Source organism: Oncorhynchus gorbuscha, linkage group LG12 (assembly GCF_021184085.1).
Source record: "Oncorhynchus gorbuscha isolate QuinsamMale2020 ecotype Even-year linkage group LG12, OgorEven_v1.0, whole genome shotgun sequence".
Classification (NCBI taxonomy): Eukaryota; Metazoa; Chordata; class Actinopteri; order Salmoniformes; family Salmonidae; genus Oncorhynchus; species Oncorhynchus gorbuscha.
In genome coordinates, this window is record NC_060184.1 from 26057126 (window position 1) to 26080656 (window position 23531).

The window sequence follows — 23531 nt, forward strand, 5'->3', positions numbered from 1 at the left end:
GTAGACCTTACTGTGAAATGCTTACTTACAAGCCCTTAACCAACAATGCAGTTCAAGAAAGAGATAAGAAAATATTTACCAAATAAACTAAAGTAAAGAATAATAAAAAGTAACACAATAAAATAACAATAACGAGGCTATATACAGGGGGTACCGATACCGAGTCAATATGCAGGGGTACAGGTTAGTCGAGGTAATTTGTACATTGAAGTGACTATGCATAGATAATAAACAGAGAGTAGCAGCAGTGTACAAAACAAATGGAGGGGGGGGGTCAATGTCAATAGTCCAGTGGCAATATGATTAATTGTTCAGCAGTCTTATGGCTTGGGGGTAGAAGCTGTTAAGGAGCCTTTTGGTCTGAGACTTGGTGCTCCGGTACTACTTGCCGTGCTGTAGCAGAGAAAACAGTTTATGACTTGGGTGACTGGAGTCTCTGACAATTTTTGGGGCTTTCCTCTGACACCGCCTAGTATATAGCTCCTGGATGGCAGGAAGCTTGGCCCCAGTGGTGTACTGGGCCATATGCACTACCCTCTGTAGCGCCTTATCAGGCAGTGACACATCCTATGCCCAGGCTGTGCCCCTTCCCAGTCATGTGAAATCCATAGATTAGGGTCTAATTAATTAATTTCAATTGAACTGCAACTTAGTAAAATCGTTAAAATTGTTGCATGTTGTGTTTATTTTTTTGTTCAGTATAAAATAGGAGTAATACGCACAGAAATGTGTGCGCTGTAAAAGGTTACACCTTTTATGGCTATAATTGCCACTGTCTGGCTGTCTTGGTAATGGTAGATATATTATTATTCCATCACATTATGTTCATCAGTTCACACAGGGACCACATATTACAAGTCAATTACTGAACCTCTAATAGGCATAAATCTTTGGTTATGCTTTAAATGATTTTATTGAGGCTTTAAGAAATGCAAGTATTTGAGGAATTTATAAATTGTGTAGTAGGCTACACTTTAGTGAAACTTTTGTTCATACCAATTTAGTGAGCGTCTGACTGTTCTTTGTGAACGTGCCATTACATATATCAGATGTTTACGCAGTTATATATTCCAGGATTATTTATACAGTATCTTCGTTTCTGTTCGGAATGTACAGAAAGCGCATCTAAACCTCAATTTGCAAACTCATTATAACCAATTGAAACTGCACTTTGCAATACATACTGTATGGGATGGGATGGACACATTCAGTCAAAAAGTTAGAAACAACTGGTTATTGGCTGATGTGCAAACTTCTAGAAAGCAATGTAGAGCAGAAGCCGTGATACACTGTAAAAGACGACACCTGAGTGGAAATTCTGACACCCTCTCGAGCCTAAATATTTTGTTTTACAGAGACACACGCAAACATAGCCTACATTTTACCTGCGCGCACTCATGCACTTGGTCCGAGTTTAGCCTGCACCATAGCTAAATGCATAGGAACTTATCTTACCTGCATGTGGGATATAGCTTCGATGCGATGATACAGGATAAGGAATGATAGTGCTGCTTACCTGTCTGTACTGTGCGTCTTTGGTGCCCAGGTCTGATACTTGCTGCCTACTTAGGAGTATCAAATACAGTAGTGCAGCAGTCCAACAAAGCACCACCAGAGCCAAAGTCACTTTTCGAGAAAGCCGTTTCATTTTCCTATGAGTTCCTGGAGCAGATATCGCCCCTTTATTGGCGGGGCAACCTACGAGAAGCACATTTCTAGGAAAGTCGGTTCTGGAGACGTGCTTTTGCGCTCTACCCTCATTCTCTGGTTCGTCTTTTCGAACACTGCACGTCCGCTTGCTCCAGACGCATGCACAATGACTGCCCTGGTTGCGAGATTCTCTATGACCGAACTGATAGCTAGGCTGTGCGCTATGACTCGCTGGAGCTACGAGGTACGACACTTGATGCCGTCCAGTTCGAACAAAATCAGAGGTTGGCGGGGTACCTATAATATCCGAATTGGTTTAGCACCACCTACCGTGCAAATCATAATGTACAAGGATTTGTAGTATATTCTACTTGCAATGCTTACATCAATAGAACTTGATTCCACCCAATTTAACGGATATAGTCTTTAATTAATGATGTAGCCCAGTTCAGCTCCAGTGTTTTGTGTTTTTCCAGAGTTACACGGAAGCCTATACTGGAGATAACACAGGTGAGGCGAGGTGTGGTTACAGAGGACTAATAGAATAGAATATAATAGAAAATAGAATCGATCTTTATCGACATTCAGTGGGTTTGGGCATAGGCTAGGACCTACTTCTTTAGTCTTCAGATACACATGCATTCGCCACTCTGCATTATAAACTTGTACATATTATCCTGTACTTTTGATATTGTCTAATCACACTAAGATTTACTTCTAGAGGGAACTTCTAGACTTAAAAAATAAAACGCTAATGGATCACAAATGTGTTGTCTTGTTACACCATCTAGTTACACCATCTAGTTACACCATCTAGTTACACCATCTAGTTACACCATCTAGTAACACCATCTAGTTACACCATCTAGTGGTAGTCAGTCCTCGAATAATCCACAAACCATTACATAAACTAGTGTAGGCCTAAATGTAGTCCAGCAGGTGTCATACTGGTATGTAAAATAGTCTGTAAGGAGAAGGATAGACACTGAGTTTACAAACATTGAGTCACCTTCCTAATATTGAGTTTCTCCCCCTTTTGCCATCAGAACAGCTTCGATTCATCGAGGCATGGATTCTACAAGGTGTCGAAAGTGTTCCACAGGGATGCTGGCCAATGTTGACTCCTATGCTTCCCACAGTTGTGTTAAGTTGGCTAGTTATGCCTTGTGAGGTGGACCATGTTTGATACACAGGGGAAACTGTTGAACGTGAAAATCCCAGCACCATTGCTGTTATTTACACACACAAACTGTCATACCCTGTTCAAAGGCACTTAATATTTTATCTTGCCCATTCACCATCTGAAGTGGAGAAGGTGGAAAGTTTTAATTTCCTCAGCGTACACATCATGGACAAACTGAAATGGTCCACCCACACAGACAGCTTGGTGAAGAAGGCGCAATAGCGCCTTTTCAACCTCAGGAAGCTGAAGAAATTTGGCTTGTCAACCAAAAACACTCACAAAATTTTACATATGCACAATCGAGAGCATCCTGTCGGGCTGTATCACCGCCTGGTACGGCAACTGCTCCGGCCCACAACCGCAAGGGCAAACTACCTGCCCTCCAAGACACCTATAGCACCCGATGTCAAAGGAAGGTCAAAAAGGAGCGATGGGTAACGATGCTTCGTGGGTGACTGTTGTTGATGTGTGCAGAGGATTCCTGGTTCGCGGCCGGGTATGGGCGAGTGAACGGTCTAAAGTTATACTGTTACACGTAGGCATATGAAAATGTTGACATAGTACTTTTCTATTTTTCTTGGTAATGTACGATGCAGCTGATGACTGATACAATGTAGCGATTTCGATGTTGTAATTACGCCTTGATGGTTACTCTGTATTACCGCTAGAGGAGCACCAACAATGAGATGGATAGATTCAACTTGTCCCTCATCCGCCAATATGGCGCTGCCATCACTGCCTTCAGTCGTTGTAATACTGGGAGGGGCTTTGCCAGTAGTTGGGCATTTCCTTTCGGATCAGATTTCGTTGTCAGACAGGCATTTAAATCTGCTGCAGTAAAGAAGCCGGGGAAGCCAGTGACCGCACAACATTCTACGCAGCAGTAGGAATAGTGCTTTATTATAGCTATTTTGTTGTTTCTTCATTTGCCTCGAGAAAGGTCTATTATTTAGGACAGTATTTTGAAGCTTCAACCGCTTCAGTATTCAAATGTAAGACGAGATCACAATTTGACAGCTAAGCTTGATACGTGCATCATTTTTGGAATTCCTCTACAGCCTGAATGAAAATCGTGCATTATAGCTGTGATATGAAAATATGCATGTAGAAATGATTTAGCATCGCTAGTATGTGTCTAGTTAATTAGCTGGCTTATAGTCGTCTGAATGCATCTGTGTCTCGTGTTTGGCTTGTAAGGACTTGAGGAACGAACGCTTCCATTGAAGGATGTGTCTGCATATAGTTTGATTGAAAGGAAAAACAAACCATCTACTAAATCAATGACAAAGAGATCCTCCGAATTATTTGAATAGAATACTAGAATAGAAATAGAAAATAGAGGTCTCTATAGAGTATAAGGTTGTCCATTATCGAATTGCATCATGTTCAGCTGGTTGGGTACCGATGACAGGAGGAAGAAGGATCCTGAGGTCTTTCAGACAGTCAGCGATGGCCTCAAGAAGCTCTACAAAACCAAATTGTTGCCATTGGAGGAACACTACAAATTCCACGAGTTCCACTCGCCCGCCTTAGAGGATGCCGACTTTGACAACAAACCCATGGTTCTCCTTGTGGGGCAGTATTCCACTGGAAAGACCAGCTTCATACGGTAGGTCTGTGTTTGAAATGTCACCGGTAGGTAGGTGCTTTGCTTGCCGGTCAGGGGGCCAAAACACTAGTGAGTTATGGTCTGATATGCAAACAGAGGGGACATGAAATGCATGGCAGACACACTGCATATTCACAGTTTGATGCAAACATGAGCTTTTATTGAACAACAAAAATGATCCAAGGGAGATAAATGTGTTCGTTTTGGGGTTGACTGGATGGTTGTCTGTGTTGCAGTTCAACCTTGGGCAGACACAGGTCAAATATTGACACAGTACTCTGACTTGAAAAGAGGGATAACACATTCCAACAGACAAAAAGGCTTTCCTGGTTATTTATACCTGGTACTGTATAGATGAGTTTACAAAAATATATAAGTAGATTATGGGAATCTAGTGTTATCATATGTTATTATCATTGGTGTAAAGTACTTAAGAAAAAAGTACTATTTAAGTATTCTTTTTTTTTAGTATCTGTACTTTTCTTTAGAGTTTTATATTTTTGACAACTTTTACTTCACTACATTCCTGAAGAAAATAATGTACTTTTTCCTCCTTACATTTTCCCTGACACCCAAAAGTACTCGTTACATTTTAAATGCTTTGCAGGACATGAAAATTATCCAATGTTCAAGAGAACATCCCTAGTCATCCCTACTGCCTCTGATCTGGCGGACTCATTAAACACAAATGCTTTGCTTGTAAATTATGTCTGAGTGTTGGAGTGTGCCCCTTGCTATCCGTAAATAAAGAAAAAAATAGAAAATTGTGCCGCCTGGGTTGCTTAATGTAACGAATTTGAAATGATTTATGTTTACTTTGACTTTTGATACGTATATTTTTGCAATTACATTTACTTTTGGTACTTAAGTATATTTTAAACCAAATACTTTTAGACATTTACTCAAGTAGTATTTTACTGGGTGACTTTTACTTTTACTTGAGTAATTTTCTATTAAGGTACTTTAACTGAAGTATGAAAATTGTGTGCTTTTTCCACCACTTGTTATTATATAGTTATAGATATCATCCCATAATTCTCATTTTATGATTACATGTTACTCTTCTCCAGCCTCTCAAACCTAATGTGTGTTTGTATATGGGAGGGGTTGGGAAAATGATCAGAGGACACATTTCCATCTCATATGGACTAACACCTCGAACACACCGACGGCGTCGTTGCGCAAAACAGTACGCAGCATCATCTGGATATGTGTGCAACAAAGTTCAACATTCACCTTCTGCTACCATTTCTGTCAAGCTGTCGAAGCATACAGTTTGACGCATGCGTTCTATAAATCCAACGTATGCACCACACCGAATGCATTGAAACTGCCTCTGCAACACAATGCTGCAAGGCAAACGCAGCATTTCATTGGAAATGAACGTAATTCTGGTGTGCCAAAATGCAATGCCGCTGTCGGTGTGTTCAAAATACACTACATGACCAAACGTTTGTGGACACCTGCTCGTTGAACATCTCATTCCAAAATCATGGGTATTAATATGGAGTTGGTCCCACATTAGCTTCTATAACAGCCTCCTCTCTTCTGGGAAGGATTTCCACTCGATGATGGAATATTGCTGCAGGGACTTGCTTCCATTCAGCCACAAGAGCATTAGTGAGGTCGGACACTAATGTTGGGCGATTAGGCCTGGCTCGCAGTCGGTTTTCCAATTCATCCTAAAGGTGTTCTATGGGGTTGAGGTCAGGGCTCTATGTAGGCCGGTCAAGTTATTTCACACCGATCTCGAAAAACGATTTCTGCATGGACCTCCCTTTGTGCACGGGGGCATTGTCATGCTGAAACAGGAACGGGTCATCCCCAAACTGTTATCACAATGTTGGAAGCACAGACTCTTCTAGAATGTCATTGTATGCTGTGGCGTTAAGATTTCCCTTCACTGGAATTAAGGGGCCTAGCCCAAACCATGTAAAACAGCCCCAGACCATTATTCCTCATCCACCAAACATTACAGTTGGCACTATGCATTGGGGCAGGTAGCGTTTCTCCTGCAATCTGCCAAACCCAGATTAATCTGTCGGACTGCCAGATGGTGAAGCGTGATTCATCACCCCCAGAGAACGCGTTTCCACTGCTCCAGACTCCAATGGCAGTGAGCTTTACACCACTCCAGCCGACACTTGGCATTGTGCATGGTGATCTTAGGCTTGTATGCAGCTGCTCGGGCCATGGAAACCCATTTCATGTTGCTCCCGGTGAATAGTTATTGTGCTAATAAGAGACAATTTGGAACTCGGTAGTGAGTGTTGCGACTTACATTTACATTTACATTTAAGTCATTTAGCAGACGCTCTTATCCAGAGCGACTTACAAATTGGTGCATTCATCTTATGACATCCAGTGGAACAGCCACTTTACAATAGTGCATCTAAATATTTTAAGGGGGGTGAGAAGGATTACTTTATCATATCCTAAGTATTCCTTAAAGAGGTGGGGTTTCAGGTGTCTCCGGAAGGTGGTGATTGACTCCGCTGTCCTGGCGTCGTGAGGGAGTTTGTTCCACCATTGGGGAGCCAGAGCAGCGAACAGTTTTGACTGGGCTGAGCGGGAACTGTACTTCCTCAGTGGTAGGGAGGCGAGCAGGCCAGAGGTGGATGAACGCAGTGCCCTTATTTGGGGGTAGGGCCTGATCAGAGCCTGGAGGTACTGAGGTGCCGTTCCCCTCACAGCTCCGTAGGCAAGCACCATGGTCTTGTAGCGGATGCGAGCTTCAACTGGAAGCCAGTGGAGAGAGCGGAGGAGCGGGGTGACGTGAGAGAACTTGGGAAGGTTGAACACTAGACGGGCTGCGGCGTTCTGGATGAGTTGTAGGGGTTTAATGGCACAGGCAGGGAGCCCAGCCAACAGCGAGTTGCAGTAATCCAGACGGGAGATGATAAGTGCCTGGATTAGGACCTGCGCCGCTTCCTGTGTGAGGCAGGGTCGTACTCTGCGGATGTTGTAGAGCATGAACCTACAGGAACGGGCCACCGCCTTGATGTTAGTTGAGAACGACAGGGTGTTGTCCAGGATCACGCCAAGGTTCTTAGCGCTCTGGGAGGAGGACACAATGGAGTTGTCAACCGTGATGGCGAGATCATGGAACGGGCAGTCCTTCCCCGGGAGGAAGAGCAGCTCCGTCTTGCCGAAGTTCAGCTTGAGGTGGTGATCCGTCATCCACACTGATATGTCTGCCAGACATGCAGAGATGCGATTCGCCACCTGGTCATCAGAAGGGGGAAAGGAGAAGATTAATTGTGTGTCGTCAGCATAGCAATGATAGGAGAGACCATGTGAGGTTATGACAGAGCCAAGTGACTTGGTGTATAGCGAGAATAGGAGAGGGCCTAGAACAGAGCCCTGGGGGACACCAGTGGTGAGAGCGCGTGGTGAGGAGACAGATTCTCGCCACGCCACCTGGTAGGAGCGACCTGTCAGGTAGGACGCAATCCAAGCGTGGGCCGCGCTGGAGATGCCCAACTCCGACTTAGGACATATGATTTTTACCCGCTACCCACTTCAGCACTCGTGGTCCCATCCTGTGAGCTCGTGTGGCCTACCACTTCGCGGCTGAGCCGCTGATGCTCCTAGACGTTTCCACTTCACAATACAGCACTTACAGTTGAGTCAGGCAGCTCTAGCAGGACATCCATTTTGCAAACTGACTTGTTGGAAAGGTGGCATCCTATGACATTCTACTGCCAATGTTTGTCTATGGAGATTGCATTGCTGTATGCTCGATTTTATACACCTGTCAGCAACGGGTGTGGCTGAAATAGCCGAATCCACTAATTTTAAGTGGTGTCCACATAATTGTGGTATATATATAGTGTATATCTTATCTTATATTACACTAATTAGCTGCATCAATTTTCCCTTGTAGTCACAGCCCAAACACAGGAATGTCAGCTACTCCAATGATTTGTCTGTAAACTTGTCCATGACCATCAAACAGATCATGTTTCCATGCTAAATTCCAACATTTCCCTATGGACTGCTTAATGGTATTCCGACCATCCCACTTAGTGCTCATCAAAGGAATACAAGGGCAGATGCAAAAACATTGGACCTAAAAGCAAGTGTTATGGTCTCTCTGAGCCTATGACAAAGCACACTTTGTTTTGAAGATGGGAGGCTAGAATTAAATCGAGCTTCCATGCAGTGAAGGTCCCTCATTTGATCTAATAACGGTCACCATGACTGCCAGCCAAACATGCCAAATATAGAACTATGAATTAAATAACATTTTTACCCCCAGAGTAACAACATGGGAACTCTATGCATGTCTAGACTTTAACCACTGAACATTTTTCTTTCCTAACATGCAACAATTTCAAAAACTTTACTGTTACAGTTCATGTAAGGAAATCAGTCAATTAAAATAAATTCATTAGGCCCAAATCTATGGATTTCACATATGCATCTGTTGGTCACAGATACCCAGAGCATGGGTCAGAAAATCAGTCAGTATCTGGTGTGACCACCATTTGCCTTATGCAGCATGACACATCTCCTTTGCATAGAGTTGATCAAGCTGTTGACTGTGGCCTGTGTAATGTTGTCCCACTCCTCTTCAATGGCTGTGCGAAGTTGCTGGATATTGGCGGGAACTGGAACATGCTCGTACATATCGATCCAGAGCATCCCGAACATAATCAAGGGTGACATGTCTGGTAAGTATGCAGGCCATGGAAGAACTGGGACATTTTCAGCTTCCAGAAATTGTGTACAGATCCTTACGACATGGGACCGCGCATTATCATGCTGGAACATGCGGTGATGACGCCGGATGAATGGCACGACAACAGGGCTCAGGATCTTGTCACTGTATCTCTGTGCATTCAAATTGCCAACAATAAAATGCAATTGTGTTCGTTGTCTGTTGCTTATGGTTGCCCATACCATGACCCCACCGGCACTGTGTTCACGATGTTGGCATCAGCAAACCACTTGTCCATTCGAAGCCATACACACTGTCTGCCATCTGCCCGGTACAGTTGAAACCGTGCACACTTCTCCAGCGTGTCAGTGGCCATCAAAGCTGAGCATTTGCCCACTAAAGTCAGTTACGATCCCAAACTGTAGTCAGGTTAAGACCCTGGTGAGGACGACGAGCACGCAGATGAGCTTCCCTGAGACGGTTTCTGACAGGTTGTGCAGGAATCATCTGTCTGGGAGGCTGGTCACAGATGATCCCGTAGTTGAAGAAGCCAGATGTGGAGGTTCTGATGTGTTTATACGTGGTCACCGGTTGTGAGGCCGGTTGGACGTACTGCCAAATTCTCTAACATTATGTGGAGGTGGCTTAGAGAAATGAATATTACATTATTTGGCAACAGCTCTGGTGGACATTCCTACAGTCAGCATGCTAAGAGCACGCTCCCTCAAAACAAAAATATGTTGCATTGTGTTGTGTCCCCAGCACAAAGTTCACATGTGTAATGATCATGCCACACCTGTCAGATGGATGGATTATATCTTGGCAAAGGAGAAATGCTCGCTAACAGGGATGTAAACAAATTTGTGCACAAATTTTGAGAGAAATAGGCTTTTTGTGTGTATGGAACATTTATGGGATCCTTTGTTTCAGCTTATGAAACATGGAACCAGCATTTTACAGTTTATATTTTTGTTCAGTGTTTAATTAACTAAAATCAGATATATGTGCTGTATGGGCATATGAAAGGCAGAAAGGTGATGAGATGAGATGAGATGTGTAGCCTAGTACCCTTTTCCTGCTCTCTACTTGTATCATTGCCTTTGTGACATGTTTCCACATCAAACTTTACCAGTGAGACTAAGTGCATTCCTCTTGCTGTGCAGTAATGCCAATGCATGCTAATATTTCTCCTGCCATCCTAAGACCAATGGTGAGATGCAGTCCTCTGGTATCACTGATAAACCCTGCTGTCTCCAACCCTCCAATCCGTTCCGTTATTGCTATAGCAACTTATAGTCACTAATAGTTTCCAGAGCGACTAGTCCAGGAGAGAGGCAAGTGCGAGACATCAGTCTGGAATCATGTAGAGAATGCCCCTGGCCACGGAAAACACTTACTGTGTAGGATCAGGTTGTAAGGTCTGAAAAGCTTTGGGGCACTTCCTAAATTAGCTATTAGCTTTAGGTTGTAGTACTTATTTGCAATCAAGTAATCATATTGCGGTTATGTAATTGAATAGCAGGAGATGAGTAGAGCTTTGTTCTCATGCTTTTGCATATGTGGGTGAGAATGACAGCTGGCTGTGGGTTTGTTGGTAGGGTTCTGTCTCAATCTGGCAAAATGAGTGATCTTAATTAGGCAGTCCTTTGAAATCCACAGTGAAACTAAAACAAATCAAAATCAAATCGAAAGTTATTTGTCACATGCCCTACCGAATACAACAGGTGTACCTTATAGTGAAATGCTGTAAGTGTTAATTAAGTAAAAAACTTTTTTTTGAGTAATTAAACAACAGCAGTAAAATATATATACAGGGGGTACCGGTACAGAGTCAATGGGCGGGGGCACCGGTTAGTCGAGGTAATTTAGGTAATGTGTACATGTAGGTAGAGTTAAAGTGACCATGAATAGATAATAAACAGAGAGTAGCAGCAGTGTAAAAGAGGGGTCTTGGTAGCCCTTTGATTAGCTGTTTAGGAGTCTCATGGCTTGGGGGTAGAAGCTGTTAAGAAGACATTTAGGCTTAGAATTGGTGCTCCGGTACTGCTTGCCATGCGGTAGCAGAGAGAACAGTCTATGACTAGGGTGGCTAGAGTCTTTGACAATTTTTAGGCCCTTCCTCTGACTCTGCCTGGTATGGAGGTCCTGGATTGGCAGGAAGCTTGGCCCCAGTGAAGTACTTGGCTGTACACACTACCCTCTGTAAGTGCCTGCGGTCGGAGGGCGAGCAGTTGCCACACCAGGCAGTGATGCATCCAGTTGGGATGCTCTCGATGGTGCAGCTGTAGAACCTGAGGACCCATGCCAAATCTTTTCAGTCGTCTGAGGGGGACCATGATAGTTTGTCGGTGATGTGGACACCAAGGAACATGAAGCACTCAACCTGCTCCACTATAGCCCCGTCAATGAGAATGGGGGCGTGCTCGGTCCTCCTTTTCCTGAAGTCCACAATCATCTCCTTTTGTCTTGATCACGTTGAGGGAGAGGATGTTGTCCTGGCACTACATGGCCAGGTCTCTAATCTCCTCCCTATAGGCTGTCTCATCATTGTTGGTGATCAGGCCTAACACTGTTGTGTCATCTGCAAACTTGATGATGGTGTTGGAGTTGTGCCTGGCCATGCAGTCATGCGTGAACAGGGAGTACAGGAGGGGACTGAGCATGCACCCCTGAGGGGCGCATGTGTTGAGGATCAGCATGGCGGATGTGTTGTTACCTACCCTTACCACTATCGTGTTGAACGCTGAGCTGTAGTCAATGAATAGCATTCTCACATAGGTGTTCCTTTTGTCCAGGTGGGAAAGGGAAGTGTTGAGTGCAATAGAGATTGCATCATCTGTGCATCTGTTGGGGCAGTATGCAAATTGGAGTGGGTCTAGGGTTTCTGGGATAATGGTGTTGATGTGAGCCATGACCAGCCTTTTAAAGCACTTCATGGCTACTTACATGAGTGCTATGGGTCCGTAGTCATTTAGGAAGGTTACCTTAGTGTTCTGGGCACAGGGACTATGGTGGTCTGCTTGAAACATATTGGTATTACAGACTCAGTCAGGGACAGGTTGAAAATGTCAGTGAAGACACTTTCCAGTTGGTCAACGCATGCTCTGAGTACACGTCCTAGAAATCCGTCTGGCCCTGCGGCCTTGTGAATGTTGACCTGTTTAAAGGTCTTACTCACACAGTCGTCCGGAACAGCTGATGCGCTCATGCATGTTTCAGTGTTACTTGCCTCGTGTTTCAGTGTTACTTGTCACAGCTCGCGGCTGTGCTTCCCATTGTAGTCTGTAATAGTTTGCAAGCCCTGCCACATCCAACGAGCATTGGAGGCGTTGTAGTATGATTCAATCTTAGTCCTGTATTGACGCTTGTTTGATCGTTTGTCGGAGGGCATAGTGGGATTTCTTATAAGCTTCTGGGTTAGAGTCCCGCTCCTTGAAAGCGGCAGCTCTACCCTTTAGCTCTGTGCGATGTTTCCTGTAATCCATGGCTTCTGGTTGAGGTGTGTACGTACGGTCACTGTGGGGATGACATCATCAATGCACTTATTGATGAAGCTAGTGACTGATGTGGTGTACTCCTCATTGCCATCGGAAGAATCATATTCCAGTCTATTCTAGTAAAACAGTCCTGTAGCTGAGCATCTGCTTCATCTGACTACTTTTTTTATTGACCTAGTCGATGGTGTTTCCTGCTTTAGTTTTTGTTTGTAAGCAGATATCAGGAGGATAGAATTATGGTCAGATTTGACAAATGGAGGGCGAGGGAGCGCTTTGTATGTGTCTCTGTGTGTGGAGTAAAGGTAGTCTAGAGTTTTTGTCCCTCTGGTTGCACATTTAACATGCTGGTATAAATGAGGTAAAATAGATTTAAGTTTCCCAGCATTAAAGATCCCGGCCACTAGGAGCGCCACCTCTGGATGAGCATTTTCCTGTTTGCTTATGACCATATACAGCTCATTGAGTGTGGTCTTAGTGCCAGCATCGGTTTGTGGTGGTAAATAGACAGCTACGAAGAATATAGATGAAAATCCTCTTGGTAAATAGCGTGGTCTACAGCTTATCATGAGATACTCTACCTCGGGCGAGCAAAACCTTGAGACTTCCTTAGATTTCGTGCACCAGCTGTTGTTTACAAATAAACATAGACCACCTCTTACCAGACGCCACTGTTCTATCCTGCCGAAAAAGCGTAAAACCCGCCAGCTGTATGTTATTAATGTCGTCGTTCAGCCATGACTCTGTGAAACATAAGATACAGTTTGTAATGTCCCGTTGGTAGGATATACACGTGATCGTAGTTTGTCTATTTTTTTCTATTGATTGTACATTTGCTAATAGGACCGATGGTAAAGGTAGATTACACACTTACCATCGGATCCTTACAAGGCACCCAGACCTTCGTCCCCGATATCTCTGTCTCTTTCCCCTACGAATGACAGGGATGAGGGCCTTGTCGGATGTCTGAAGTAAATTCTTCCCATTCCTCGGTAAAGAAAAAGTATTCCTCAGTATGGGGTGAGGTAATCGCTGTCCTGGTATCTAGAAGCTCTTTTCAGTCATAAGACACAGTGGCAGAAACATTATGTACAAAATAAGTTACAAATAACGCGAAACAACACACAATATCACAATTGTTTAGGGGATCGTAAAACAGCAGCCATCTCCTCTGGCGCTATTATAACGCTATTGTAACCAGACGTGGTCGTGGTCCCTTGGTACAGACAGAGAGAGAAATCCCTGAAATGTCTCTCTGGTTGCGATTGTACCAGGCTTACGCTGAATTCCAGGTATACAAATCCCTGGACAAGACTGGATTGGATATGGATCACAAAAAAAATCTTTCTCATCTCTGGAAGCTTTTAATATAATTATACTGATTATTTATTTTGCTTGTGCACTCTATAGTTTACTTTGCCAAATCATATTTTGAAGCATCATAAAGCACTGACAAATCGTTTATGTTGAAACCCGGCCATATATGTCAGTTTCAAAAGTTGGAAATGTTTGAATATTTAATCAGCTACGGTTCAGCACTGACCAAGTGAGGTGATGGCTTTGTGTTGGTTTCCTATTCTGCCTCTGACGGTTATGGTTCAGTCCATTGTCAAGAGTTTCCAGAGCTAGCCTCTCTAATGGCTTGGGGATAGAGGAAACTGAGAGGTGGACTGGGGCTAGTGTGGCTACTCTCCATTTCTCTGTGGTTTGTGCCCTATGTGAGGCCACTGTCCTGCAGGATAGGGCCATAGGCAGCGTCTTCAGTTTCCTGTGCTGTGGTGCATTATTCATAGAGGATGTGCCTATGTGGTGGCAGCAAGTAGCAGCGGCTGCCGTAGGAAAAGTGGCAGTGAAAGAGCTAGGCCTGTGTTTGTGTGTGTGTGCTGACTCCTCAGTCCTAAGTGATATGAAAGCACACAGGCTTAGCTCTTTCCTCTCTAGTCTGTTTCCAAACACACACGTGTGCACACGCACATACACACGCACGCACACACACACACTTGCACACACACAAGGTCATTCATTAACGTTGCCATCATGATGGACATAACACAGTCCCTCTGCCTCCTTTCATCTCACCGAAGCCTCAGTGGCAGAGCTGTGGGAAGTAGGCTTGGGCGGTATACCGTTTATACCGCACGCCAGGGTATTTCAAAATACAGACGGTATGATTTTAAATGCCATAAATAACAATAACAATAATAATACTTTTTTTTTAAATGCGGGGGGTTGGGGGCACCAACGTCTCACGGGGGCTGCGGGGGTGCATGCTACGCCACTCCTTATAACTATAAGTTAAGAATAACTGGAACAATTCTAAGATGTGTCAAATAAAGGATATGCAGCTCAGGGCTCCAGCTATTCATTTGGTTTGCTAACCATCTAGAGAAGTAGCTAGATGTCAAGACCAAGCTTCTTGGTGATAGTAGAGACATTTAATCCCCACTTGGATCAAAATCCTTGTTGCCTAAATTATTTTGTGGGTCAAAAATGTATATACTTTTTTTGGGGGGGGGGTATAGCGCCCCTTGTGTTCACTTCCGGTAATACCGTATACCCCGGTATGGTACAGAAACGGTATGACGGTATGGAAATCTAGATACCGCCCAACCCTAGTGGGAAGGATAAACACCTGGGTCTGGACAGTAAGACAATATATTCTGGCTTGTGTCAGTGCTCCTCACATCTATCATTGCAATGGCACTGCATTATGAAGTTAAACAGTGTATACAGAGAAACTGTACTAGCCAGCACTGTTGACCCCTATGACATAGAGTATCAGCTGGTTGACCTCACATCTATCATTGCAATGGCACTGCATTATGAAGTTAAACAGTGTATACAGAGAAACTGTACTAGCCAGCACTGTTGACCCCTATGACATAGAGTATCAGCTGGTTGACCTCACATCTATCATTGCAATGGCACTGCATTATGAAGTTAAACAGTGTATACAGAGAAACTGTACTAGCCAGCACTGTTGACCCCTATGACAGGGTGTGTGTAGAGTGGATACATAGAGTATCAGCTGGTTGACCTCACATCTGTTAGTGCTTTAAGTGTTGAAAGTGATTTAAAATGACTATTTATTGCCTTGAGTAATGAATCACCAGAGAAATCAAGTAGTTACGATTCAATGCATTTGTAGGATTCTGCACATTCTATAGAATTATGCTAAATCTTTACAATATTACACACAAATCTCTATTTAGAAGAGATTTGACATCTGGGATATCAATTCAGACACATTCAAGTATAAACTCTTGGACCGTGACCCTATAATTCAACATTGCTAATATTTTACTTTAAAAGATGTACAAGTTTGCCATGTAAAGGGCAAAGATAGTGGACAATAAAGAAAAGCATAACCAGAGATCCATGTCTCATATTACTCCCCAGATACCTGTTGGAGCAGGATTTCCCTGGAATGCGGATCGGGCCAGAACCCACCACAGACTCCTTCATTGCAGTGATGCATGGAGACACGGAGGGGCTGATCCCTGGCAATGCCCTGGTGGTCGACCCCAAGAAACCCTTCAGGAAGCTCAACGCCTTCGGAAACGCATTTCTCAACAGGTGAGACTATAACAGTCCACATGTAGTATTTTTTATTCATCTATATCAGTGGTTCCCTTTTTATAGTCCTGTACAACTTCAAACATTCAACCTCCAGCTGCGTACCTCCTCTAGCACCAGGGTCAGTGAACTCTCAAATGTTGTTTGTGGCCATCTTTGTAAGCCTGCCACACACACACTAAACAATATGTTTATTAAACATAAGAATGAGTGGGAGTTTTTGTCACAACCCGGCTCGTAGGAAGTGACAAAGAGCTCTTATAGGATCAGGGCACAAATAATAATATAATAATAATCAATAATTTTGCTCTTTATTGGACCATCTTATTTGTTAATCAAAAATTGTGAATAACTCACCACGGGTTAATGACAAGGGTGTGCTTGAAAGGATGCACATGACTCTGCAATGTTGGGTTGTATTGGAAAGAGTCTGTCTTAAATCATTTTCCACACACAGTCTGTGCCTGTATTTAGTTTTCATGCTAGTGAGGGCCGAGAATCCACTCTCACATAGGTACGTGGTCGCAAAGGGCATCAGTGTCTAAACAGCGCGATATGCCAAGGCAGGATACTCTGAGTGCAGCCCTATTCAGAAATCTGGCAGTGGCTTCTGATTAAATTAAATCTTCACAGAACTGCTTGTTGTAATTTCGATGAGACTCTTGTTCAGATATTGATAAGTGGACTGTAGGCAGGGCATGAAAGGGATAACTAATCCAGTTGTTTATGTCATCCGTTTCGGGAATGTACCTGCGTAATTGCACACGCAACTCACTCAGGTGCTTTGCTATATCACATTTGACATTGTCCGTAAGCTTGAGTTCTTTTGCACACAAAAAATCATACAATGATGGAAAGACCTGTGTGTTGTCCTTGTTAATGCAGACAGAAATTAGCTCCAATTCTTAATCATAGCCTGAATTTTGTCCCGCACATTGAATATAGTTGTGGAGAGTCCCTGTATAATCCTAGATTCAGATCATTCAGGCGAGAAAAAACATCTCCCAAATAGGCCAGTCGTGTGAGAAACTCATCATTATGCAAGCGGTCAGACAAGTGAAAATCAGTTAAGACAACTTTAAGCTCATCTCTCAATTTAAAAAAAAACGTGTCCATACTTTGATAACCAGCGCACTTCTGTATGATGTAAAAGCATTACATGGTCGCTGCCCATATCGTTGCATAGTGCAGAAAAGAGTGAGAGTTCAGGGTCCTTGCTTTAACATAGTAAACCATTTTCACTGTAGTGTTAAAAACATCTTTCAAGCTGTCAGGCATTCCCTTGGCAGCAAGAGCCTCTCGGTGGATGCTGCAGTGTACCCAAGTGATGTCTGGAGCAACTGCTTGGACGAGCATTACCACTCCATCTCCCTGTTATGGCTTTTGCGCCATCAGTACAGATACCAAAATGAGCAGCAGCTACGTTTGGCTACATATGGACCGTTAGTGGAGAGAGTATTGGTCCATGTAATTGGATGTTAATTATTTGACTAGGCTACCTGTATTTGACATTTTATTGTTTTTTCACTGAACACTAGATGGTTTAAGTTTATTTTTGGCAGTGAAACGAGGCTACTCAGGCGAGAGAGAAAAACTCACCCAAATGTATAGCCCCGTTGAAAGTAAAAATGGACTATTTTTAAATGTGAATCACATTTTTATTTGGCTTACCCCGACTGCGTTGCGTGTATCCCAATATGGGAATACCTGCTCTATATAGTTGGATGACTCATGTTTGTATACAGCAAATGAAAAGCACTCTGTTACTGGTTGTTTTTAGATGCCTTATCAATAGAATGGTGAATGTTCAGTAACTTATTAGCATTGAATATCAATACTGTGCATCAGTTTTTTGAGTTCCACATTCTAAAGGCCCCTGGGAGAATACATTTTTCAAACTTGCTTTGAGCTCAAATGGCCAAAAGATTTCTCAGAAACTCTACGAGTCAGTCATGTTAGTCATGTGAGTGTTTCTCTGTGCCCCTGCTGAGTTTCCAATAAGTTTCAGATTACAATTTAATTTGAAATTCCAATTTGTTTGAGAATACCCCCACGCTTTGATTTATGTAGGGAAGCAATGAAAGTTGCTTAGCTTACTGATGCCAAAGTATTAAATATTTCTCCGTTGGCATGAAACTCACAGTCCTTGTGAGAAGGAAAGAGAGGGAGGCGGACTGAGTGCAGGAGCGAGAGTGAAAGTTAAGTTTAGCCTGCCTCAACGGTAGCTGTGTTTACTATGTCACAGGATGATATCATGCCACGAGCAGAGACCTGCTACACAAGCTCTACATTCCACCTCTGATTGAATTTCCCTCTGCTCGCCGTCCAGGTGTTTCCCCTTTTAGTGTCAGACCGTCAGTGGGTCTGTTAACCCTTTATCATCTGATGTAACGCGTGTCATACATACCTCACACCTCGCGCTGGGTAAAAGGGCTCGCTGCTTATTGCCTTATTACCTATGAAGTGTTTCTTAAATATGCTATTCATACTTTGGATCACGAGAGGTTGAGGGAGCAATCAACGTAGGGCTTCCAATGTCAGCACAAGGCTGTGGTCTAATAGCGTGTGTCCTAAGGGAGATGATATGAACACATGGTTTGTGATGGTTTCAGCAGGTGGCTCTGATGTTAAGTAGCAGAACAAATGTGTGGAGTAAGGTTTGTTAGGGTTCTTGGCTTACGGCCGCTCTTTGTCGTACCACAGTAAGTACGCAGAATTTTGCCTTGGCTCAGAAAACAGTTTAAACAGATAAACATGTGTATAATGCACGTTCCCTAAGCAGTGAAGACTCCAAGAGTAAAGGGTAGAGTTCAGCTCAACTATGTATCTAACATTCTGATTTATTATCAGTTGTATTTCCGACATCAGTGTGAACAAGTTTCCATAGATAAGAAAAAGCCAATGTCACAGTTGGAACATGGTTGAATGTCAAACATTACCAGTTGCCTTTTTGAATCCTAAGACAAACTGTGTCCAAAGTGGTCAATACTTTGTTTTACATGAAGAAAACCCAACTATCTGTCTGTGTTTCTATGTGTCAGTCTGGGAGTGTTTGTCTTATGTCCGTCCGACTTTTTTTCTGTGTCAGATTTGATCATGTAGGCTCTGTAATTCTTCAGTGTTGGTCTATCTAGTGTTTCTTAAATCTTGTCTTATGTCCTGTAGGTTTGTGTGTGCCCAGCTGCCCAACCCTGTTCTGGAGAGCATCAGTGTGATTGATACTCCTGGTATCCTGTCTGGAGAGAAGCAGAGGATCAGCAGAGGTATGGCTCTCAACCTCTCCACCCCTCTCTCAACCTCTCAACCCATCTCTTTACCACTCCACCCCTCTCTCAACCTCTCCACCCTCCTCTCAACCTCTCCATGCCTCTCTCAACCTCTCCACCCCTCTCTCAACCTCTCCACCCTTCTCTCAACCTCTCCAAACCTCTCTCAACCTCTCCACCCCTCTCTTTACCACTCCACCCCTCTCTCAACCTCTCCACTCTTCTCTCAACCTCTCCACCCTTCTCTCAACCACTCCACCCATCTCTTTTACTACTCCACCCCTCTCTCAACCTCTCCACCCTTCTCTCAACCTCTCCACCCCTCTCTCAACCTCTCCATGCCTCTCTCAACCTCTCCATGCCTCTCTCAACCTCTCCACCCCTCTCTCAACCTCTCCACCCATCTCATTACTACTCCACCCCTCTCTCAACCTCCCCACCCTTCTCTTTACCTCTCCATGCCTCTCTCAACCTCTCCACCCCTCTCTTTACCTCTCCACCCATCTCTTTACCTCTCCACCCCTCTCTTTACCTCTCCACCCCTCTCTTTACCTATCTACCCTTCTCTTTACCTCTCCACCCTTCTCTTTACCTCTCCACCCCTCTTTACCTCTCCACCCCTCTCTCAACCTCTCCACCCTTCTCTCAACCTCTCCAAACCTCTCTCAACCTCTCTACCCCTCTCTTTACCACTCCACCCCTCTCTCAACCTCTCCACTCTTCTCTCAACCTCTCCACCCTTCTCTCAACCACTCCACCCATCTCTTTTACTACTCCACCCCTCTCTCAACCTCTCCACCCTTCTCTCAACCTCTCCACCCCTCTCTCAACCTCTCCATGCCTCTCTCAACCTCTCCATGCCTCTCTCAACCTCTCCACCCCTCTCTCAACCTCTCCACTCCATCTCATTACTTTACCTTCACCCCTCTCTCAACCTCCCCACCCTTCTCTTTACCTCTCCATCTCCACTCTCTCAACCTCTCCACCCCTCTCTTTACCTCTCCACCCATCTCTTTACCTCTCCACCCCTCTCTTCCAAACCTCTCCACCCCTCTCTTTACCTATCTACCCTTCTCTTTACCTCTCCACCCTTCTCTTCAACCTCACCCATCCACCCCTCTTTACCTCTCCACCCCTCTCTTTACCTCACCACCCCTCTCTTTATCTCACCACCCCTCTCTTTACCTCTCCACCCTTATCTTTACCTCTCCACCCTTCTCTTTACCTCTCCACCTTTCTCTTTACCTCTCCACCCTTCTCTTTACCTCTCCCCTCTCTTTACCTCTTTACCTCCACCCCTCTCTTTACCTCTCCACCCTTCTCTTTACCTCTCCACCTTTCTCTTTACCTCTCCACCCTTCTCTTTACCTCTCCCCCTCTCTTTACCTCACCACCCCTCTCTTTACCTCTCCACCCTTCTCTTTACCTCTCCACCTTTCTCTTTACCTCTCCACCCTTCTCTTTACCTCTCCCCCTCTCTTTACCTCACCACCCTTCTCTTTACCTCTCCACCCTTCTCTTTACCTCTCCACCTTTCTCTTTACCTCTCCACCTTTCTCTTTACCTCTCCACCCCTCTCTTTACCTCTCCCCCTCTCTTTACCTCACCACCCCTCTCTTTACCTCTCCACCCTTCTCTTTACCTCTCCACCTTTCTCTTTACCTCTCCACCCCTCTCTTTACCTCTCCACCCCTCTCTTTACCTCTCCACCCTTCTCTTTACCTCTCCCCCTCTCTTTACCTCTCCACCTTTCTCTTTACCTCTCCACCCCTCTCTTTACCTCTCCACCCTTCTCTTTACCTCTCCCCCTCTCTTTACCTCTCCACCTTTCTCTTTACCTCTCCACCCCTCTCTTTACCTCTCCACCCTTCTCTTTACCTCTCCCCCTCTCTTTACCTCTCCAACTTTCTCTTTACCTCTCCACCCTTCTCTTTACCTATCCACCCCTCTCTTTACCTCTCCACCCTTCTCTTTACCTATCCACCCCTCTCTTTACCTCTCCACCTTTCTCTTTACCTCTCCACCCTTCTCTAAACCCACCACCCATGTCTCCACACCTATACCCTTCTCTCAACCCCTCTACCCCTCTGTCCACCACTCCACCCCCATCTCTACCCTTCTTTCAACCTCTCCATCCCTTACAATCCCTCTACCCCTCTCTTCACCCCTCTCTCAACCCCTCTACCCCTCTCTTCACCCCTCTCTCAACCCCTCTACCCCTCTCTCCACTCCTCTACCCATATCTCCACCCCTCTCTCAACCCCTCCATCCCATACAATCTCCTCTCCTCTCTCCACCTGTGCTGCTGAACCCACTGAGACATTTGCATAGCCAGTTCTGGATCAAAACCTTCCGTGTGATTGTGTCTTCCACACTGAAACCACTTCTGCAATTACTCTATTAGCATTTTCTGGGACATGTTTGAACCTTTAATTCCCAATATTTGTGGTGAAAATAGCAAGCACCCTTCAGATATCCTGCTTCTCTGTGACTGACCTTTTTTTCCTCTGACCCTTTGACCCTTTAAAACCACACACTGTATGGGAAGTCAGGGAAACGTGTAGCTGTGGCATTGTTTAAATCTGCATTCAGTCATGATGTGATGAAAGACACCAGAGATCAGCATGAGATACTCTATGCAACACCCCTATGTTTATAGGACTGTGTAACATGGTCCAGCAGCTCTTTCCACATGAATTCCAGTAAACAGTAAAGACCATTGTCTATTAGTCTCTGAGTACACTCTGCTTAATCCTAATAAGAAATCTGTGTTTTATTTCAGTGACGACTCTCATAGGGGTTTCAAAGCTGCAAAGTATGTAAATACACCTTCATTTATGCCCTCTGGTATTCTGAATGCATCTGTGGCTCTGCGAATGGCAAAGGGGACAGGAGTACTGATCAATGTCACCATGATGTCACAGTGTTCCAGCCCTCTTATCAACAAGGACATCTAGCCTCTGCAGTAGATATATATGGTGCTTAGCACTTGGCCTAGCAGGCCGCCATAGGCTGACCCCATAAACACTCTCTGGAAGTACCTGGCTAGAATGGATTGTCAACATTGTATGTACATGGTGCATTACTTTTTCTTTTAGTGTGTGCCAATGTTTCCCTCACTCTTGTGTCTTTTCACTGATGGTAGATGTCACAGTGAGAGATGCAAAGAAAATTCTTAGAATCCTCAGAGGTGATTGAACGGAAGTATGTCTTGGCACACGCGACACACCAATATTCTGGGAAAAAAGGTCTCTTTGTTCCTTGTCAGGGAGAGAAAAGAGAGAGTAACTCTGGCTTCCTGTGAACCAGTCCAGTCTCATTCCTCACCACAGGGTCAGGGTTACCTCCAGCTGATAGCAACCTGCTGAGAACTCCTACCCTACTGTACCTTAGCTCTCATCTCACCTTGCCGCTACACCTCTACTCTTATACTGTACCTTAGATCTCATCTCACCTTACCACTACACCTCTACTCTTATACTGTACCTTAGTTATCATCTCACCTTACCACGACACCTCTACTCTTCTACTGTACCTTAGTTATCATCTCATCTCATCTCATCTTACCACTACACCTCTACTCTTCTACTGTACCTTAGATCTCATCTCATCTTACCACGACACCTCTACTCTTCTACTGTACCTTAGTTATCATCTCATCTAATCTTACCACTACACCGCTACTCTTCTACTGTACCTTAGATCTCATCCCACCTTACCACTACACCTCTACTCTTATACTGTACCTTAGTTATCATCTCACCTTACCACTACACCTCTACTCTTCTACTGTACCTTAGATCTCATCTCACCTTACCACTACACCTCTACTCTTATACTGTATCTTAGTTATCATCTCACCTTACCACTACACCTCTACTCTTCTACTGTATCTTAGTTATCATCCCACCTTACATCTACACCTCTACTCTTATACTGTACCTTAGATCTCATCTCACCTTACCACCACACCTCTACTCTTATACTGTACCTTAGTTATCTTCTCATCTCACCTTACCTCTACACCTCTACTCTTGTACTGTACCTTAGTTATCATCTCATCTCACCTTACCACTACACCTCTACTCTT

General features: G+C 44.2%; 2 protein-coding genes across 3 annotated transcripts in view; one reads left to right on the plus strand and one right to left on the minus strand.

The window, feature by feature from the left end:
- galnt14 (UDP-N-acetyl-alpha-D-galactosamine:polypeptide N-acetylgalactosaminyltransferase 14 (GalNAc-T14)) overlaps positions 1 to 1903 on the minus strand; it is a 138472-nt gene extending 136569 nt beyond the window's left edge. The window contains exon 1 of the mRNA XM_046291634.1: positions 1517 to 1903. Coding sequence (XP_046147590.1) covers positions 1517 to 1648 — 132 coding nt within the window. The 5' untranslated portion in view covers positions 1649 to 1903. The remainder of the gene's footprint in view (positions 1 to 1516) is intronic.
- Positions 1904 to 3305: 1402 nt separating this feature from the next.
- Positions 3306 to 23531, plus strand: part of LOC123990781 (EH domain-containing protein 3) — a 42176-nt gene continuing 21950 nt past the window's right edge. The window contains exons 1-4 of one of the 2 annotated variants that reach the window (XM_046291642.1): positions 3306 to 3825; positions 4245 to 4442; positions 15999 to 16175; positions 19341 to 19438. In XM_046291642.1, coding sequence (XP_046147598.1) covers positions 3824 to 3825; positions 4245 to 4442; positions 15999 to 16175; positions 19341 to 19438 — 475 coding nt within the window. In that variant the 5' untranslated portion in view covers positions 3306 to 3823. Of the gene's footprint in view, positions 4443 to 15998; positions 16176 to 19340; positions 19439 to 23531 lie in introns of both variants that reach the window. The other variant, XM_046291639.1, reaches the window with a different exon arrangement.